Here is a 17,940-nt window from a genome sequence, read left to right on the forward strand (position 1 = left end):
TCTGAACTGCACACTTCAAATGGTTAAGAAGGTACAATCTTATGTTTTGTATTTCTACCACAGTTAAAGGTTTAAAAAAACAAAGGAGTAAAAGGCACAATAAGCCTAGCACTGTGCCTAGCACGAGGACTTGATCCGTCTACAAGTACTAAGGACAGGAATGAAGAAGGTTCTTCACGTAAGACAGATGAGATCTAATCTGACTGGCCTACCACTACTGGGGTATCTTTAAACATTTCCAGAAAGTGACCCAGCATGGTACAATGAGGAAGGAACCACAAATGATAGTTGTCAATGAGTTATCTGCTCTGCCAAGCTCCAGCTCTCACAGGGATCAGCCCTTTCTGAGAATCAAACAACAGACATCTCAGGCAGGCAGTGCAGTCACACAGGGTAAGGAAAGCCAGCTTTGGGACAGCCCAGAGAGCCTGTGTTGGAGGAAAGAGGCCGGTATGCCCCTGAGGAAAGGGGCCACAGGTAGCAGGACCACAGGCTCGTACGTGTTCTTCTGCAGCCACTTGGATACTGCGTGGTAACGCAGCAGCTTACTGATCTAACCAAGGAAGTTACACTGTTCCAGTCTTGTGCTCCTTGACAACACATAGTTCTGTTTGCAGAGGACTTTGGAAGGTATTCCATTAGTAAGTCAGAAGACATTCTGATGAGTCTGTTTACTCACTCACCCTAAACTTACTGATCCTCATCACCAGCAGGTGCACTGATGGCCATGGCACAAAGACAAACATATCTTGCTCTTTCGCCCTTCAAGTCTGGGGAAGGGACAGAGGCAGGCCACCAGGTCACAGTTCATTTAAGAATGTTTTATTTTCATGACGTATTTTGAGGTTAGATAACTCTGATGAAGGAAAAGCTCAGTCATGGGGCTGGGACACTGAAAGCTTACTCTCTCTCAGAGGCTATAAATATAGTTAAAAAACAGAACATGTACACATTGGGCACTTGTAAACTAAACCCAGAAGAAAGAGTGGTCAAAAATTCTGGAGGAATTGAATTAGCCTTCAAAGAAGAGATTAGACTAGGCTGGGTTTGGGAAGAGGGAAATAGGGTATATTCTAGCCAAGGTAAGGTCTTGTTAAAAAAAAAAAAAAAAGGTGCATGAAAAAAATTATGTGCGATCAGTGATGAGAAGATACTCTTGCTGGGATATATGTGTGTGTCAGAGGGGGAGGCTGGAGGATGGTGATGAGACTGGAGAAGTAGCTTTGAATCATGTTGACTGGCTTTGTCCTGAAGGTTTTAGAAATATAACTTAGGTGGCCGTTTAGATAGGAGGACTATTTAAAAGGCTGCTGCAACAGATTAAGCAAAAAAGTCGCGATGGCTCTAGGTAAATGTGTCCATGATATTAAGAGTTCAAGTATAAGGAGAAGCAAAGAGGAGGGCAAAGGAAAACCCTAGCTTGTGTGACTTCCGCTTCCCGGAAGAACCAAAAGACTAGGGGATGATCATGTCTTCAGCTGGAAATAATTTGCAAGTAAAATTCAGTTTCCTCATTCACAAAATGAGGATAAACAATAAATGATTGAACTGGATCTTGGAGTTGATGGGAAGATTAAATGAGAAAATAAATACAAAGAACATATTACTATAACTTATGCCTAGATTTGTGGAAGTGTGGACCTAGAGAGAACCCAGGGCTGAAGAGAAACATTTGGGAGCTCTTGGTACATGAGTTATGGTTGGTAAGGCTGAAAGATATAAGCTGATCATCCCGGAGATGATGTCCTGTCATCCAGGACTAGACCCTGCACAGATGAGCGCATGAGGTACCGAGCTGCGGGGCCCCGAAGACGACTTTGAAGGAATGATCCAAATATGGGAGTCTGGAGAAAATGGTATGATGGAAAAATTACAAGCAGTAGCTAGCCAGAAGTGTCTATTCTTCCCAGAAGCTGGTAGGATGAGAGCTTGAAGGGGTGGGTTTGAACACTGAGGAGTTCAAGGCACCCACGGCAAAAGCCAGTCCGGTGAGGGGGATGGGTGGAGGCTGACCACAGTCCAGGGAGCCAAGTTGTATTTTCATGATGTATTTGGATGTTGGATAATTCTAATTAAGGAAAAATTCATTCATGGGGCTGGGACACTGAGAATTTACTCTCTCCCAAGGGCTACAGATACAATTTTTCTTCTTTATTTAATCTGAAGAACAGAGGGCTCTGTGAATCAGACAGAGAGAAATTGCTGCTGTTTGGATTCATTGGTATATTTTTTCACGGAGAAAAGAACACCAGACTTGGAGGAAGGAGGGAAGAGCCGATGTGAAAAAAACATAAAGCCCCACAGGCAAAATAAGGACCTCTCTGTGGTAACGTAGAAAGCAGGACTAAGCTAGCCCTGTCAGAGAACAGGAGTGAGCACCTTTGAGACTCGACACCCATCTGCCAGGGGCCACCCAGCACACACATCTGCAAGCGTTTCACAGCCCAACCACTCTTACCTTTCTTTTGATATCAGTGAACTGGGAAAACATTAAAGACCAATAAAACGACAGCTCCAGGATATAATAGTAGTGAAGGTCAGTTGTGAGTGGCTGAGGATCAAAGAAAAAAAGGAAAGATTAATAGTGAATAGGAAACCAATTTGTGTCCCCAGCATCTCAAGCTCAGGGCTGCAAAGGGACACGGTGTTATGCCTCCGCGAATCCCAGCCCCATTCTTTCTGTGGAGAAGAAGGGCTTTGAAGCAAGCCTCTGATTTGCAGTGGGATGGCCTTAAGTTTTGTTACAGCCCCAGCAAAAGAGTGTCAGTGAATAGGAACATTTGGTACCCAATTCACTATTTATTTTAACAACAAGATTTACAGTTCCTTGATATAAGTATCTGTAAGATTCCTTAGGCAACCTGAAAAAAAACAACAACCCAAAAAACAAACAACAAACAACAATAACAAAACCAACCACATACACAAAAAGAATAACTCTGGAAAGTGTTGTGAAATTCCATAGTACAGGGGCAATGGAGGTAGGTGTCAGATGGGTCATGGAGGTCAAGTTCTGCATTAATCAGAGCTTTCTTGGTATTAGTAAATGTTCCATACATTGTAAATATAAAAAAAGGTAACTCAAAAATATTTATTAAAAGACATAGGAAAAAGGAAGCTGCCAAGAAATACCAGGCTAGGCCCCCAGCCAGGAAATCTGAGACCAAGTCTTGGCTCCATAGCTCAGTAGGTATAAAATCTGGGCCTTAATTTACTTATTGTAAAATGGAGGTGACACCTGCTCTATCTGCCTCAGAGGTCCAGGAATGGGGAGGGGCTCAGGGAGGCAGCAGAAGTCAGGAATATTTATTGTATTTACTAAGCTATAATGAAATATCTTACTTTACCAGAAGACCTTTGAAATGCATCATCTCCAAGCTATCCACAATGTAACAGTATACACAGTAACTACAATTGAAACTTTAATGCTCTGTGAACTAATAGAAGCATAACAAATCACTTTCCAGAGAAGCTGGCACTCACTTAACTACTAAGTCTACCAGCTTTACGCACTGGCACTAAAGAAAACATTTGTCCCTCCCACTGAGCTTTGGCAACAGTGAGGGGGTACAGGATGCTGTACCACCAGCGATACCCAAGCTCTGAGAGACAATGAGTATCAGTGTGTTTATCAAACTCAGCACCACCCCAGGGAGCATATATTTTCCACTGAATTGTCCTTTTAAAAATTTGCAGGCATTAGCAGTAAGGGACGGGTATTCAGGTCAGACACATGGCAGCAATGAATCTAGAAAATAGGGCACTGGCTTTAGGACCTTTGGAGCCAAGGTTAAATTTCAGTTTTAATGAGATTTCCTGCACCACCACCTGGGAAAAGCCATGGAGGGCTAGGAAGACAAGTGAGAGCACATCTTAGAAACCACTGAGTTTGTAAGAGCATCACATTACAAAACTGCTACATTCAAGGAATGCTCTGCAGCTGACAAGGCTTACCTGCATGTTAATTTCTTTGACTCTCATAAAAATCCTATGGAATTAGTACCATCATTTTCTAGATGGTATAGTTGACTGGCAATTGCCAGCAGTTGGTTTGGGTTGAAAGGTCAATCACCAGTCTTCCGAGTAGTGAGGCTCTGTGACTACCCTGTTAGGGGTTCTCATTCCCAAATTGGGCTCTTTATGACAAACTAAACAGGGCCAACTAAAGCCACTTTCCATTATTTTAAACTTAAAATAAATACACATATATAAAAATCATCATATAATAAGTTACATATATACTAATACACGAGAAGCAGTGTGCCTTTAATAAAATTGCAACAGACGACTACTCTCAACTAAATATATGTCCAGTTATTTAATATACATGTTAAAGACATAATAAATATGCTTCATGAGCATGATCTGTCTTTTAAAGTACCCTTAAGAGGGCGCCTGGGTGGCTCACTGGGTAAAGCCTCTGCCTTCGGCTCAGGTCATGATCCCAGGGTCCTGGGATTGGGCCCCGCATCGGGCTCTCTGCTCAGCGGAGAGCCTGCTTCCCTCTCTCTCTCTGCCTACCTGTGATCTCTGTCTGTCAAATAAATAAATAAAATCTTAAAAAAAAAAAAAAGTACCCTTAAGGCCTGGGACTGACTCTGAACTGTAATCTGTATACTTATGGAAACATAGCTACCAACAAGGCACTCTAATTACACACATAATAATTACATGCTTTTTTCCCCCCACACATACAAAAAGAAAGAGCTGATTTTTTTTTTTTTTTTTTTTAAGAATACAGAGTTTATCAAAGCTGACCACTGTTCCTATGAGAGATCATGAACTAGTTCTAGATTTGGGGGGCTAATGCCAAATTCTTCATTTATAAGCAAGGATGTCTTAGCAGAAGACAATCTTGATCTGAATCCCCCCACACAGTATCTTTCCTTCTATGCTAATGATGTTTCTTATTTTTATTTTATTATTGTTATCATTTTTTAAAGCCTTTATTTATTATTTGAGAGAGAGAAAGCAGAGTGAGAGCAAAAAAAAGTGACAGAGAGAGAGAGAGAACGAGAGTAGGGGGAAGGACAGAGGACAAAGCAGGCTCCCCACTGAGCAAGGAGCCCAAAATGGGACTCAATCCCAGGACCTGGGGATCATGACCCGAGCCAAGGGCAGACGCTTAACTGACTGAGCCACCCAGGCACCCCCATTTTATTATTTTTTTAATTAGCAATAATCGCGCCTCGGATAAACCTCATTGGCTACAATACTGCCACTGCACAAAGCTTTATTATTTTTTTAAAGATTTATTTTAGTTTATTTTATTTTTAAGTAATCTCTATAATCAACATGGGACTCAAACTTACAACCCCGAAATCAAGAGTCATGTGCTCTACCAACTGAGTTAGACAGGCACACTAATGTTTCCTATTTTTAACTATAACTATCTACCAGACCCTCAAATTTTCATGTTAAATCTCTAGTTTTGTCTGTGAAACGGTCAGCAACTACAGTTTTGGGCCACTGCCCCAGCAACTAATTATCTCAGAAAAAAGCAATTCCTTAGCTCCAGCCATAAATGTGAAAGTTATTTCAGATTACATCATCATTATAAAGGGTAGGTATTACATTTCATGTGATGTTTGTCTCAGTGGTGTTCATAGGACAGAATTTACCTCACAAATGCAGTGCATTGGAGCAGCTGCCACCTCCACATGTGAGTTACAGTTTTTAGAAGGTTCTAGATATATAAATAGAATTCTAGATATATTTGGATTTTTCCACTCAATATGCTATTACAGGACACAAAGAGAGGTATAATGACAATATCCCAAGTAGGTAAGATAGTAAAACAGCAGTGGAGCCCGAGAATTGCAGTTGAGCACAGTAAGTGATTGGTTTCAATGTTGCTTTAGTCTCTGTTAGAAAGCCGGGAATGCTCAGCTTTCTCTAACCAGGTCATATTGCTTGTTTACATTCTTTTCCAATCTGAATAAACTACATGAAAGAGATGGAAATGTAAGCTAGAATTCCATTTCAATGTGTCTCTAGCCCTGAACCAACCCAAGGAGTTTCCAAACCGGTCCCTAGCCAGTTGCAACACGGAGTGTGACAGAGAAGGTACAGAGCATGCTTGCTCCCCAGTAACTTTATACATACCCAAAAGACCAAATGCCTCTAAAAAGACAACCCAAGGAATGGAAGGAAGTTAAAGTAAAAAATCCAAAGTGCCTATCATAATATATACCTCTCTATTTTATCACCAAAATACATTGCTGCATTTGATTTTCTTATGTAATATATTCCAAATAACTTGGAATTCCATAAAATTTTCAGTTAAATTACAAGAAAAGACCCAGCTATGACATTCAGATAGTAATTGATCTGAGGGATGCAACACATGCTAATATTATTGAATTCATGGACAGAGGCAAAGGTATGTTGGAGGCAGGGATCTGAAATGCTCCCTTTCTGGGATGTAATTTTCATCTCATTGCTGATGATGGTTTTAAGTCTACTATAATCATACAAGCCTGTTTTTCCATGCTCAAGAAAATGGTACTTGATATATGTATTTAGAGGTTGCTCATAAGCCACAGAGTGGCCTGAACTCCACCTGTCTGCCATAGTCCTACACTTGAACTTTGCGCGCTCGCTGTCCAGATAGACCCTTGCTGGTTTCAGGTCTTCAGGCTCTCCTCTGTGGTAATTAGACATAGATCAGCTATTAGAAGCAGGAATCCCCCAGCTATTGAACTGACTGTATCTCACTCTTCAGCAAATGCACCTTCCAGCTTATTCCACTTGCTAAAGCAATTGAGCTTTGATTTGGAACTTCACTGAGAAGACAAGGTACTTCCCTTAAGGAGGCCAAGTCTGCAACAAGCAGCAGGAATGGAGGCAGGGGCCTAAAACCATGAATCTGACCTAAGGAAGATACCCTGTGCGTGTAAAGACCCAGATGTAACATCTCCTTACCTGATAGGGGTAGTTGTACCAGCAGTGCCTTGTATTCCACAACCAGGGGGTCTGAAAAAAATGACAAACACATTTTACATGTTTTGGAAATGAAGCAGGATAAGAGATGTTTATGGACAGATTCTTGTCCCCAGTATTTGGGATTTCAATAATCTACCTGTATAAGAACTGAAGAACTTTAATTAGAATTAGGATATTAAAGCAATTAATATTCCATTATACATGCTCTCTGGGTAATCTTCTGAACTCGACTGGTAATGATGTAGGAAAGACGTTAGGTGTCAAAGCCAATAGCCAAGAAAGTATTCTTGAGACATCTTTGATGCAAACAAGGCGGTTTTATTAAAGCATGAAGACAGGCCCCATGGGCAGGAAGAGCTGCACCAGGGTCATGAGGAGAGGCTGATTATATACTTTCAAGCTGGGAGGGGATAGCATGATTTTCTTAGGAATTTTGGAAACAAGATTTCCAGGACTTTGAGGAAAGTTCATTTTATTGTTATTGTTGGGAAAAGGTCATTTATTACTGTCTAATAAAACCTTAGACATGAGACCCTTCAGATGTATACTGGTGGGTCATATGCTTGAGGGATAATTGCCAACATAAAGAAGTTTCCAAAAGAATTTTTATATGTTAAAGTAGGCTTACAGGATCCTGGGGAGGGGGGAACTGGGCTAGGACTGCCTTCTGCCCTTAGCAAAGTGTAAACATCGAGGCAGTTGAGTCCCTAGAGGAATGTCACTCCGCCTATTTCAAGGAAATGTCAATGGGCGGTAGGTAGTAAGGAAATTTAATATTTTTTCTTCTGCCTTTGTTTCCCAGATCAATAGTATTTCAGGCTACTTCTGTAAGAGAGTCCCCACTAGTATTTTTTGTATTTTACTGGTCACATGGACATTTTCCTACTATGTACCCAGCTTCTGCAGCAGAGCCTTTTAGGGGTCTCACTTAGACCAGATGCAAATCATCAATCTCACTATTATCAATAAACAATGCTGACAGTTGGTGCAAACTACTCTGAAACTCCTCCAACCCAACATTGCAAAGCAACATTATCCATCAATCCTTTCATGCGTTGCTGACCAGCCGTTAAGTAACAGGCGCGGGTATACTGATTACAGTAGACCCGCCCAGACTAAATCCAGGCCCCAGGGAATTAATCCTCACAGCACACTCCACCCCCTAGCTCATGGGCAAGGTCTTTTAAAGACAAAACAATCATTCTTCATTTGACAGCAATCACTTGCCTGATAACACTGTAAAATCAAATAGAACCAGGAAGGGTACACAGGGATTCCAAACATTTATAGAAAGCAGGGAGAGACTGGTCTAGATTTAAACAGGCTGCTGAACAATCCAAGAATACCAGCACAAACGCTCTCCTATTACTGTATTATTCACTTTATAATTCGTTTGTATCTCTGACCTAGAGTTATCAGCATTTCGCGGTGTACATTTACATACATTTGGGATACATCTGTATGTTTCTTACTAAAAAATCACCCATCCTTAACCTGGTCCATGTTTATGCATCTCAAAATGATAACATTATCATTGAAAGATTCATGTTGGCTGTACTTACAAGGACCTAACCTCCTTCCTTACGTTGTCCCATACCGTATGAGATTAATAAAAGTTGCCGCTGTCTGCAGTAGAATAAGGTCTTTGTCTCCCTTAGAGCCGTCTGTACTGTCACCCGTCATCCGTGTCAGCCCTCACCAATGAGGATGAAGACATTGGTTAAGATTTGCTCAGACAGCCCTGCATCCACACTTCTTTTTTTTTTTTTTTTTTTTTAGGGTTTTTCCCCATGATCTGTTCTTTAGTTGTTCTTTAAACAACTAAATAGTTGTTGAGCTCGAGACTGGGCTCTTGCACATGAACTCCTTTTATCCTGATAAGAGCTCGTAGTATTTGCTTCATTTTATACAGAGGTAAAATAAGGCCCTGTGTTGGAAATAACTCTCCAGGTTAAATGCTAGGCAGTCCCAGAGCTGAAAATCAAACCGACACGCCGGTCTCAAAACCAAACTGTGGGGCTCCTGGGTGGCTCAGTTGGTTGGACGACTGCCTTCGGCTCAGGTCATGATCCTGGAGTCCCGGGATCGAGTCCCGCATCGGGCTCCCAGCTCTTTGGGGAGTCTGCTTCTCCCTCTGACCTTCTCCTCGCTCATGTTCTCTCTCACTGTCTCTCTCTCAAATAAATAAATAAAATCTTTAAAAAAAAAAAAAAAAAAACCAAACTGTGCCCCCGGCCTCTGAGTCTTGTAAAAACGGAACAAGGTATCAGTTTAGGGAACCAGACTGAGGTAAAAAGCCACTCTTTGCCCTAAACCATTCTCCTTTCATTAAAGCACTACTGATTCACCTTCCATTTCCCGGGCTTTGCCACTTGGCCATACACATGGAGTAATCTCACTGCATGTAACATCCTGGGTGCCTGAGGGGTGTGCCTGTCTCCTCCCTTTCTCCCACCTATAACACTGATGTCTATTACTGATCTACCTCAGAGTAATTGTGAGGCCCAGATGAGAGAGCATGTATAAAAATACTTTGGAGGCTTTGAAAGTTCAATGTGTTGTCATCATATATAAACACATGTCCTTTGAGGAAGACACAGAAAATAATGAAAAATAATGTGTATTTTTATCACTATTAACATTTCACCTACAGCCCACTTTGGGTCTTTGGGTCTTTTCTTCTATTTAATACAGATATAAACATACATAGATTTGTTTTGGGGGGGGGAGTTCTTTTAATTTTATTTATTTTTTATTAACATGTAATGTATTATTTGCCCCAGGGGTACAGGTCTGTGAATCATCAGTCTTACAAATTCACAGCATTCACCATAGCACATACCCTCCCCAATGTCCATGACCCAGTCACCCTATTCCTCCCCCTCTACCCCACAGTAACCCTCAGTTTGTTCCCTGAGATCAAGAGTCCCTAATGGTTTGTCTCCCTCCTGATCACACCTTGTTTCATTTTTTCCCTCCCTACCCCCACGACCCCCTGCCCTGCCTCTCAAATTTCTCAGATCAGAGAGATCATATGATAATTGCCTTTCTCTGATGGACTTATTTCGCTTAGCATATTTATTTTTAATCAATAACTTAAACACAGGTACATAATTTTTTAAATGTGGCCATGACATACCAAAATCCATTTTAAGGTATAGTACAAATGTTAGGTTTTACCCTTTTTCTGATAAAGCTGTTTAGCATTTCGACAATTAGTTGAAAGTCCCAGGGGTTGGCAGGAAAGGTATATCCTATGCACATGTTTACGCCCCCAGCACCTACCCAAGCTGACAGTTCAGCATTCATTTACTGAATGCTAATGAAAAGGAATCCAGAATTAAACACAAGGCCTATGACAAACCATGTAGCATTTTCCTGAATCGATCAGTCCCAAGCCTCCAGGCATGTGTGAGCTTTCCTCTGAAGTGGGAATCTCTCCCACTGTGGCTACTCCTTCCAGTGAAAGGAAGGAGAACAAAGGTCTGACTCCCAGTGACCTAGAAAAATTCATTATTTAGAACTTTCCTTCCTCTATGAGTTTCTTGGCTTCTCTTTTTCCCTCACACGCAGGCTGTTCTCTGTGTGCCTCAGATGTGCACCACCTAGACCTGTTTCAATTACGTGCTGAAACTTGACTGACCTGCACGAATACTGGATGAGACTTGGTTTCTCAGTGGACCCCGCCCATGTGAGACAGGAACAAAAGGCCTGAATCTCATGAATTTGAGGGACTACTGGGTCCCAGTTCAGCCAGCAGGCTTATTTGCCAAACAACTGAATGAGAAGTTCTTTCACAAGCTCACACATACCTCTCACTTTGACAACATAAGGTATGAATATCACCTTCTATACACATACCACATTTTTCTGGGATCTCAAGTTATGTGCCTCCCAAACCCTATGAGACAGGTAGAACAAATACAAATCTTATCTTTCTCAAGTACAGATTAGAAAACTTAAGTCCATGGGAAGGTGATTTTCCTAATTTTTTATAGTTCAACACTGGTGTATGAATCTGAATTGCTTATAATATACTAGGTATAACTTCTTTTATTTGAATTGATATCATGAAGCGATCTTTTCTTATAATCAATTTAACAATTTTTCTCTTTTCCATATTTCTGGGAATCTTTTCAGTTTTTACCATACAGTTTTCATACTACCTATCAGGAGGATGGATCAATCAAAAATCAAGGAGGCTTCGTCCAAGTCTTTTGTATCCTAATGTGAACTACAGACTTTGTGTGACTGTCTGTGTGGGTTGATCAAGTGTAGTACATGGACTGGTCTGCTGGGAGATTTGATCACAGGACAGGCTTTGCATATTTGGGGAACAGGGGTATATGGATAGGGACTTCAGGAGGTAATTAAGGTTAAATGAGATCATGAGGATAAGATCACAATCCTAAAAGAACCGGTGGCCTTATAAGAAGAAGAGGTGAGATATATCTTCTTCTTTCTCCCTCATGCTCAGAAGAAAGGCCATGTGATGACAGCACTGAGAAGATGACCATCAGGAAGACAGGTAAGCCAGAAAGAGAGCCCTCACCAGAAGCCTTCACCTTCACCCTGCTAAACCTTGATCTGGACCTTCCAACCTCCAGAAATGTGAGAAATAAATAGCCATTGTTTAAGCTACCTAGTTTATGCTACTCTGTTATGACAGCCAGAGCTAGTATAGCATCTAAGGACAATTCTTTACAAACGTGCTTAAAAGTTATTAAACACCACATCAACTAATTTCAAATTAAGACGACTCATGAAACATCTGAACAAAACTGAGACAGACCACAATGCTGTGGGTAAGAAATGACTTCTAACACTCTCCATCTAAACCACAATGTATAATGGGATTTTTCATTATATTACACACATCTGCTGCCAGACACATCACTTGAGACACAACTCTGTGGCAAGCGCATCCGCCAATAACACGGTGTCCAAAAAGAGGCTTCTGTGGCTCTTCTTCCTCCAAGCAAACTCATCCCCAGTACCAGGATGGAGGTCAGAAGTGCTGTGCGTGCGTGCGTGCGTGCGTGCATGGTGGAGGAGGGGTCATCTTATAGTTCTCATTTGCATTTTGACCATATATGCCTAAGATACATGATTTTTTTTTTTAAGAGAAAAGTAGAGAATGTGCTCTTTTATCAGGTATCTTCTTTCATCTGCTGCTCTGTAGAGGTTTCATCACGAACAGAACTAATAAAAATAGGTCAGATCTGATCATCTTACTTTGCCATCTGGAATAAGATGGGTTCGGTCTTATTTTTGTTTTTTTAAAGTTCCATCTGACATACTCCTTCAAAATAATAGTTTTAAAAAAAACCCACCAAGGGCGCCTGGGTGGCTCAGTGGGTTAAGCCGCTGCATTCAGCTCAGGTCATGATCTCGGGGTCCTGGGATCGAGTCCCACGTCAGGCTCTCTGCTCAGCGGGGAGCCTGCTTCTCTCTCTCTCTCTCTCTCTCTGCCTGCCTCTCTGTCTACTTGTGATCTCTCTGTCAAATAAATAAATAAATAAATCTTTAAAAAAAAAAAAAACCCACCAAATCTACCTTTCAGTTTCTATGCCCCCTATCATGAGGATGGATCAATCATCAAAAATCAAGGAGGCTTTGTCCAAGTCTTTTGGACTCTAATGTAAAGTACTGATTTTGTGTGATTACGTGTCTGGGTAGGTAGATCGGTTATAGTACATGGACTGCTCTGGTGGGAGATTCAGTCATGGGATAGGCTATGCATGTGTGAGGGGTATATGGAAATCTCTGTATCTGCTCCTCTATCTCATTGTGGACAAAAAATGCTCTAAAAATAATTGAAATCTTAAAAAAAAAAAAATCAAAACAAGTAAGCCAGCTACCTCAGAACCCTCATGCTTCTCATGTCACAAGAAGCCTAAAGTAATAGCCGAGCCTGAAGCCAAGGCCAGGGAAAAGAATGTCTGGTTAACCAGGCAAGTATTAAATGATTAAATGTAAATACAGATATACATATACACACATACACTTTTTTTTCCCAAGAATCAGGAGTCACTTGTAGCTAAATGAATAACACTTTGTTTGAATTCATAACTCTTTCGATTTAACAAATCGAACATCAATCACATTAAGTATTAAAGAAATATTGTTGACTTGGGGCACCTGAGTGGCTCAGTCGGTGACGCATCGGCCTTCGGCTCGGGTCATGATCCCAGGGTCCTGGGATTGAGCCCCATGTCTGACTCCCTGCTCAGTGGGGAGTCTGCCCCCCTCCACAACACAACACACTGTTCCTGCTCTCTCTCTCTCTCTCAAATAAATAAATAAAATCTTTTTTAAAAAATGCTGTTGACTTATCAAAGATGTGAAAGGTTTGGGGTTTTTAACCAAAGACAGCATCTTGGAGGCCAAATCTCATCTTTTCACGGGTCCTATCCGCACTCTTAAATGGCTTTCAAAAAGCCCAGTTAAGACAATGAACAGTTGAGGGATACATTCTAGGGGACATGCTGGCCTCCACAGAGGTTAAGTACCAAATATACAGAGCCTTGGATTGTGTTTTAAATGCCAGAAACCTAGATTCCTGAACTACACTGAAACTAATTTCACTGAAAACACTTTCACTGAGTGACACTTAAACCTTATACCTTTGGATTATACTGAGGATTTATTTTTAGATATAAACTAAACAAAAGTATTTCCATGTTTGTAAAGAACTTTATATTAGAAAGGTTACCACTAGTTTACCTGAAGTCGAATGTGTAAGATCCACGATATTTTTCCTTTAAAATTTAATTCAAGGGGAAAAAAATACTTCCTTTCTGTGAATGTTTCCTCTTACCAAATGAGAATTACATTATCATGTTATTATCTTTTCACCTTGGTTTTGGGAAGCTGAGATTGAATTCTAAAGTTTAGTCATAGCAACTGTGGTTGTCTCTTTAATATCTTTGCTTATTTTTCCTTTTAGGTGCAATTTTTGATGTTAATTTCTACATTAATGTTATTATATAAACATTGCAAATTCTTTTCAGAAACCTTCAATTGTATCATTTAAATGAATATAAAATCAAATCTATTCAAAATAAGCTACATTTTTAATACACACTGTAAAATAACTCAGAATGCAAAGAAATATTTCAGGCTTTATGTGTAAAAATACTGATAAATAAATTGGGATGAAAAGAATAAAGCCCCAAGTCTCTCAGCCTGAGGGTATTGCTGGTCAGTGGCGAGCAGTCTGGGGTACTCCCCAGAATGCAAGACCATACCCTTTCCTCCTTTCCTGGGTCAGTAGATATGTGAATATAAATTTGCAAAGCAGAGTGGTGACCCTTCCCCTGAGTCCCCCCCAACCCCCACTGGCATCTGCATTAACTCTGAAAGCTCTCATGATGTGCATATGTAATTTGGACTTGACCCTCATGTCATTATATAAAGAAAGCAGCCTTTTATATTGATCAGGCTTTAAAAAAGATGTTGGTCTTCAAGACCTGGTCAAGCTTGTGTTTTCAGCACATTCAGCAATCAATTTAGAAGGTAATTTGCAGAGCTGCCAAACATTCATAAATAGAAGGATTTCCTTGGAGATGGGCCCTGAGATCACCAGGTCTCTATGAGGGTTTATCACAGAAACAAAGACGAGAGCAATGTGAACAGCATTTCCATGCCTTCTACAACCTTCTAGTCAGTGGTTCTCCACTTTCTCAGCCTCTGCTCCGCCGAGGGACTTCACACATACCCTACAGTAACTGTGGCTGTAATTCTCAAAAGCAGGGAACAGAAAGCTTTAAAAAGCCAGCTATCTCCATGGATTTGGTGTGGACTCCTCGCTACACCTAGTGAGAATCACTACAAAGAGGAAGGGACTGATTAGTTCCATGTTAGGAAAAGAAATCAAGAATAAAGAAACCAGATGAAGGAAAGAGAAGGTGAAAGAAAATGAGGTGGAAAGACCTAGATGGAGGGGAAAATGGTGAAAATATCAACACAAGGGGAGAGACATGGGCAGGCCAGTGTAAAATTTGGGAATGTGACCAAAGAGAGTGGCTACTAAGAAGACCAAAATTAGTTAAAAGATAATGTAGATAAACAATTTATAACATACAGCAATTGATTAGTATCTTAATACATTAAAAAGCCCATAAAAGTCGATTAAAATATTTAAACATTAAATACTTGATGGAAAAAACAGGGAGAAGATACAAGCAGGTAACATACTAAACAAAACTGCATGTGCCCCAAAACACATATAAAAATTACAGGCTAGAACTAGACAGAATTTTTTTTATCTGAGTTTGAAAAATATTTAAAGGGGTCATCAGTATATATAAGGAAATCAACACTCTACAAACTGGAGTAATTTTCCTAAAAAGTTATTTGGTCTTTAAAATCAGCATATTCTTTGACCCAAATTTTATTGGGAAAAAAAAAATTACATCCATATCTAAGGCATTTGCACATGGATTTCCAGTATAATTCTTTCCCTAGAAATGAGAAATTGAAGTAAATCTGATTGTTCAGTAATAGGACGCTGGTATGTTCTTAGTTGGGATTTTGAGGGAACAGACCAAGACGAGGATGTGGGTGGAAAGCTATTTGAGAGGTGATCCCAGAAAACAGAACTGGGAAAACAGAGAAGGTGGGATAGATAAATGAGAACATCCAGTATGGTTTGCAGAACAAGCTGGTTACCTACTGCTCCAGGCAACCAACCGCATCTCAATTCCACTGGGGAGCTCCGCAGAATGTACACAGCACGGATCTCGTAATTGTCCCAACACAGGGCCAGGGGCTAGGGCATTTATCCACCCACTCTCATCCCCCACTGCACGAGACTTCCATATTAACTCCCCCATTTTCTAGGTGGTACCTGCCTGTGTCTAAAAGACCTCTGCCCCTCTGGAGAAAGCAGAGCGCAGAGCATCTGATGTGGAACACTGTCAAAGGGGGACTGCATCCCACCGCAGTGCTAGTATCAGGTGACCTAAGGGAATGTAAGAGGCAATAGTCACACATGAAATTAAAATTAGATTATAAACAGAATAGACAGGGTTCCTGATTTTCAAGTAGATACATAATTAGACACAGACACACACTCACACATATATATGCAATGTATCTAGCAGGGTATTTACTGAAATTACTTACTGATTATTGCTGAGTAATGTGTTTTGTTTTGTTTTTAAGATTTTATTTATTTATTTATTTGTCAAAGAGAGAGAAAGTCCGCAAGTAGGGGGAGCAGCAGGTGGAGGGAGAAGCAGGTTCCCTCGTGAGCAAGGAGCCCAATGCGGGGCTCAACCCCAGAACCCTGGGATCATGACCTGAGCCAAAGGCACACATTTAACATACTAAGCCACCAAGGCGTCCCTCATTTTTCTTTTCCTTCTTTGTTCCTTTTTTGAGTAATGACTATCTCAGATGACTTTTACCTTTGTTTTTGTTTGTTTAAGATATTATTTATTTATTTGACAGAGAAAGACACAGCAAGAGAGAGAATCCAAGCAGGGGAGTGAGAGAGGGAGAAGCCGGCTTCCCGCTGAGCAGAGAGCAGGGCTCAATCCCAGGACCCTGGCATCACAACCTGAGCTGAAGGCAGATGCTGAATGACTGAGCCAACCAGGTGCCCACTTTTGCTTTTAATGTTTGTGTATCAGCACTAAATTACACAGGTATATATTGCAGTTATATTTTTTTATGCAATGGACAGGTCTTATTTGAATAATGAAAAGTAGCCAAGTCCATGTACTTTTAACAGGGCTCATTACAAAAAGCAAAAAACAAAAAAACCACACACACTTTTGCTCTATATTTATAAAGAACATTAGGAACATAGTCATATATTATCATCCTCACATTATTCAGTAATCCAAATTAACTTTAAAACCTAGTAGATCAAATAACGGCCTTCAGAGTCTTTTCATGTTGATGGTGATATCTCAAGTATAAACAAATTATTAATAATTTATAAATTTTCAACTAAGAGAAAGCAGAAAGGAAAATAATGAGATGAGCAAATGACATAGAATAAGCCTGGCATCATCACAATGATGATCAATCACTTGGCTACCTACCCACCTATCCCATGTGAAGAACCCCATCTAGCTCTTCCTTACCACTTCTAAACCAATCTGCCCCTGGCCTGGTATCTTTGTGCCAATATTACTGCACCCTCTCACTCACTCACTCTTTTCAGTATTTAGTGAGTGGCTACCATGAATCAGGTGTTCTGTCAGACATGAAGATACAACAGACAAGTTCTCCATTCTCTGGAAACGTATCATCTGGATAAACACAACAGTCACAACTGGCTGTAGCAGGGGTGAACACAGGATGCAGAGGAACAGTACATTAAAAAAACACCTAGCACAGGCTTGGAGGGGGAAGTGGGAGAGGAGCTCCATGAGGAGGTACTAGGAGCTATCATAGTAGCTGAAGCTAGAAGGCATCTTGTCCAGCATGCCAGCTCCCCCATCTGCCCTCCTGCCTCTTGATCAACTTTTCAGGCACTAGTTTGCTGTTCTGCAGCCTTCGGAGATCATTTTGTATACTCTTTGGTGGGTCTTCTGGTGGATCTTCCTCTCCACTGAACTACAGATTCTCTTTAAAGTACAGAGTCCATAAATTGGTTCTCAACGTTTAAAAAGTGTCTCTGAGGGGCGCCTGGGTGGTTCAGTGGGTTAAAAACCTCTGCCTTCGGCTCAGGTCATGATCCCAGGGTCTTGGGATCGAGCCCTGCATCAGGCTCTCTACTCAGCAGGGAGCCTGCATCCCTTCCTCTCTCTCTGCCTGTCTCTGCCTACTTGTGATCTCCGCCAAATAAATAAATAAAATTAAAAAAAAAAAGTGTCTCTGATGTATTCCTGTGATTTTAAGTTCTTGGGTATGGATTTTCCTAATCAGTTGTCACCTTCTAAGGAGAGTTATAAGCACAAAGAAGGCAGCAGGATATGGGTCAGCACTTATAAATACAAGCAATGTGGATCAGCAAAAAGGGGAAAGTGATTTTAAAAA

General features: G+C 40.8%; 1 protein-coding gene and 1 non-coding gene across 4 annotated transcripts in view; both read right to left on the bottom strand.

Annotated features, from left to right (window-relative positions):
* The window catches only part of CERS6 (ceramide synthase 6), a 314,544-nt gene that overhangs the window by 73,913 nt on the left and 222,691 nt on the right, over positions 1-17,940 (bottom strand). For all 3 annotated transcript variants that reach the window (XM_045066921.1, XM_045066919.1, XM_045066920.1), the window contains exons 5-6: positions 6,925-6,975; positions 2,459-2,551 (exon numbers count right to left, since the gene is read on the bottom strand). In XM_045066921.1, the coding sequence (XP_044922856.1) occupies positions 2,459-2,551; positions 6,925-6,975 (144 nt within the window). The remainder of the gene's footprint in view (positions 1-2,458; positions 2,552-6,924; positions 6,976-17,940) is intronic.
* LOC123388025 lies at positions 5,097-5,233 on the bottom strand. The gene has a single exon (XR_006602565.1). It is a non-coding gene; the product is annotated as a U4 spliceosomal RNA (small nuclear RNA).

This window comes from Mustela putorius, unplaced genomic scaffold (assembly GCF_011764305.1).
Source record: "Mustela putorius furo isolate JIRA1106 unplaced genomic scaffold, ASM1176430v1.1 tig00003869_pilon_pilon_pilon, whole genome shotgun sequence".
NCBI lineage: Eukaryota > Metazoa > Chordata > Mammalia > Carnivora > Mustelidae > Mustela > Mustela putorius.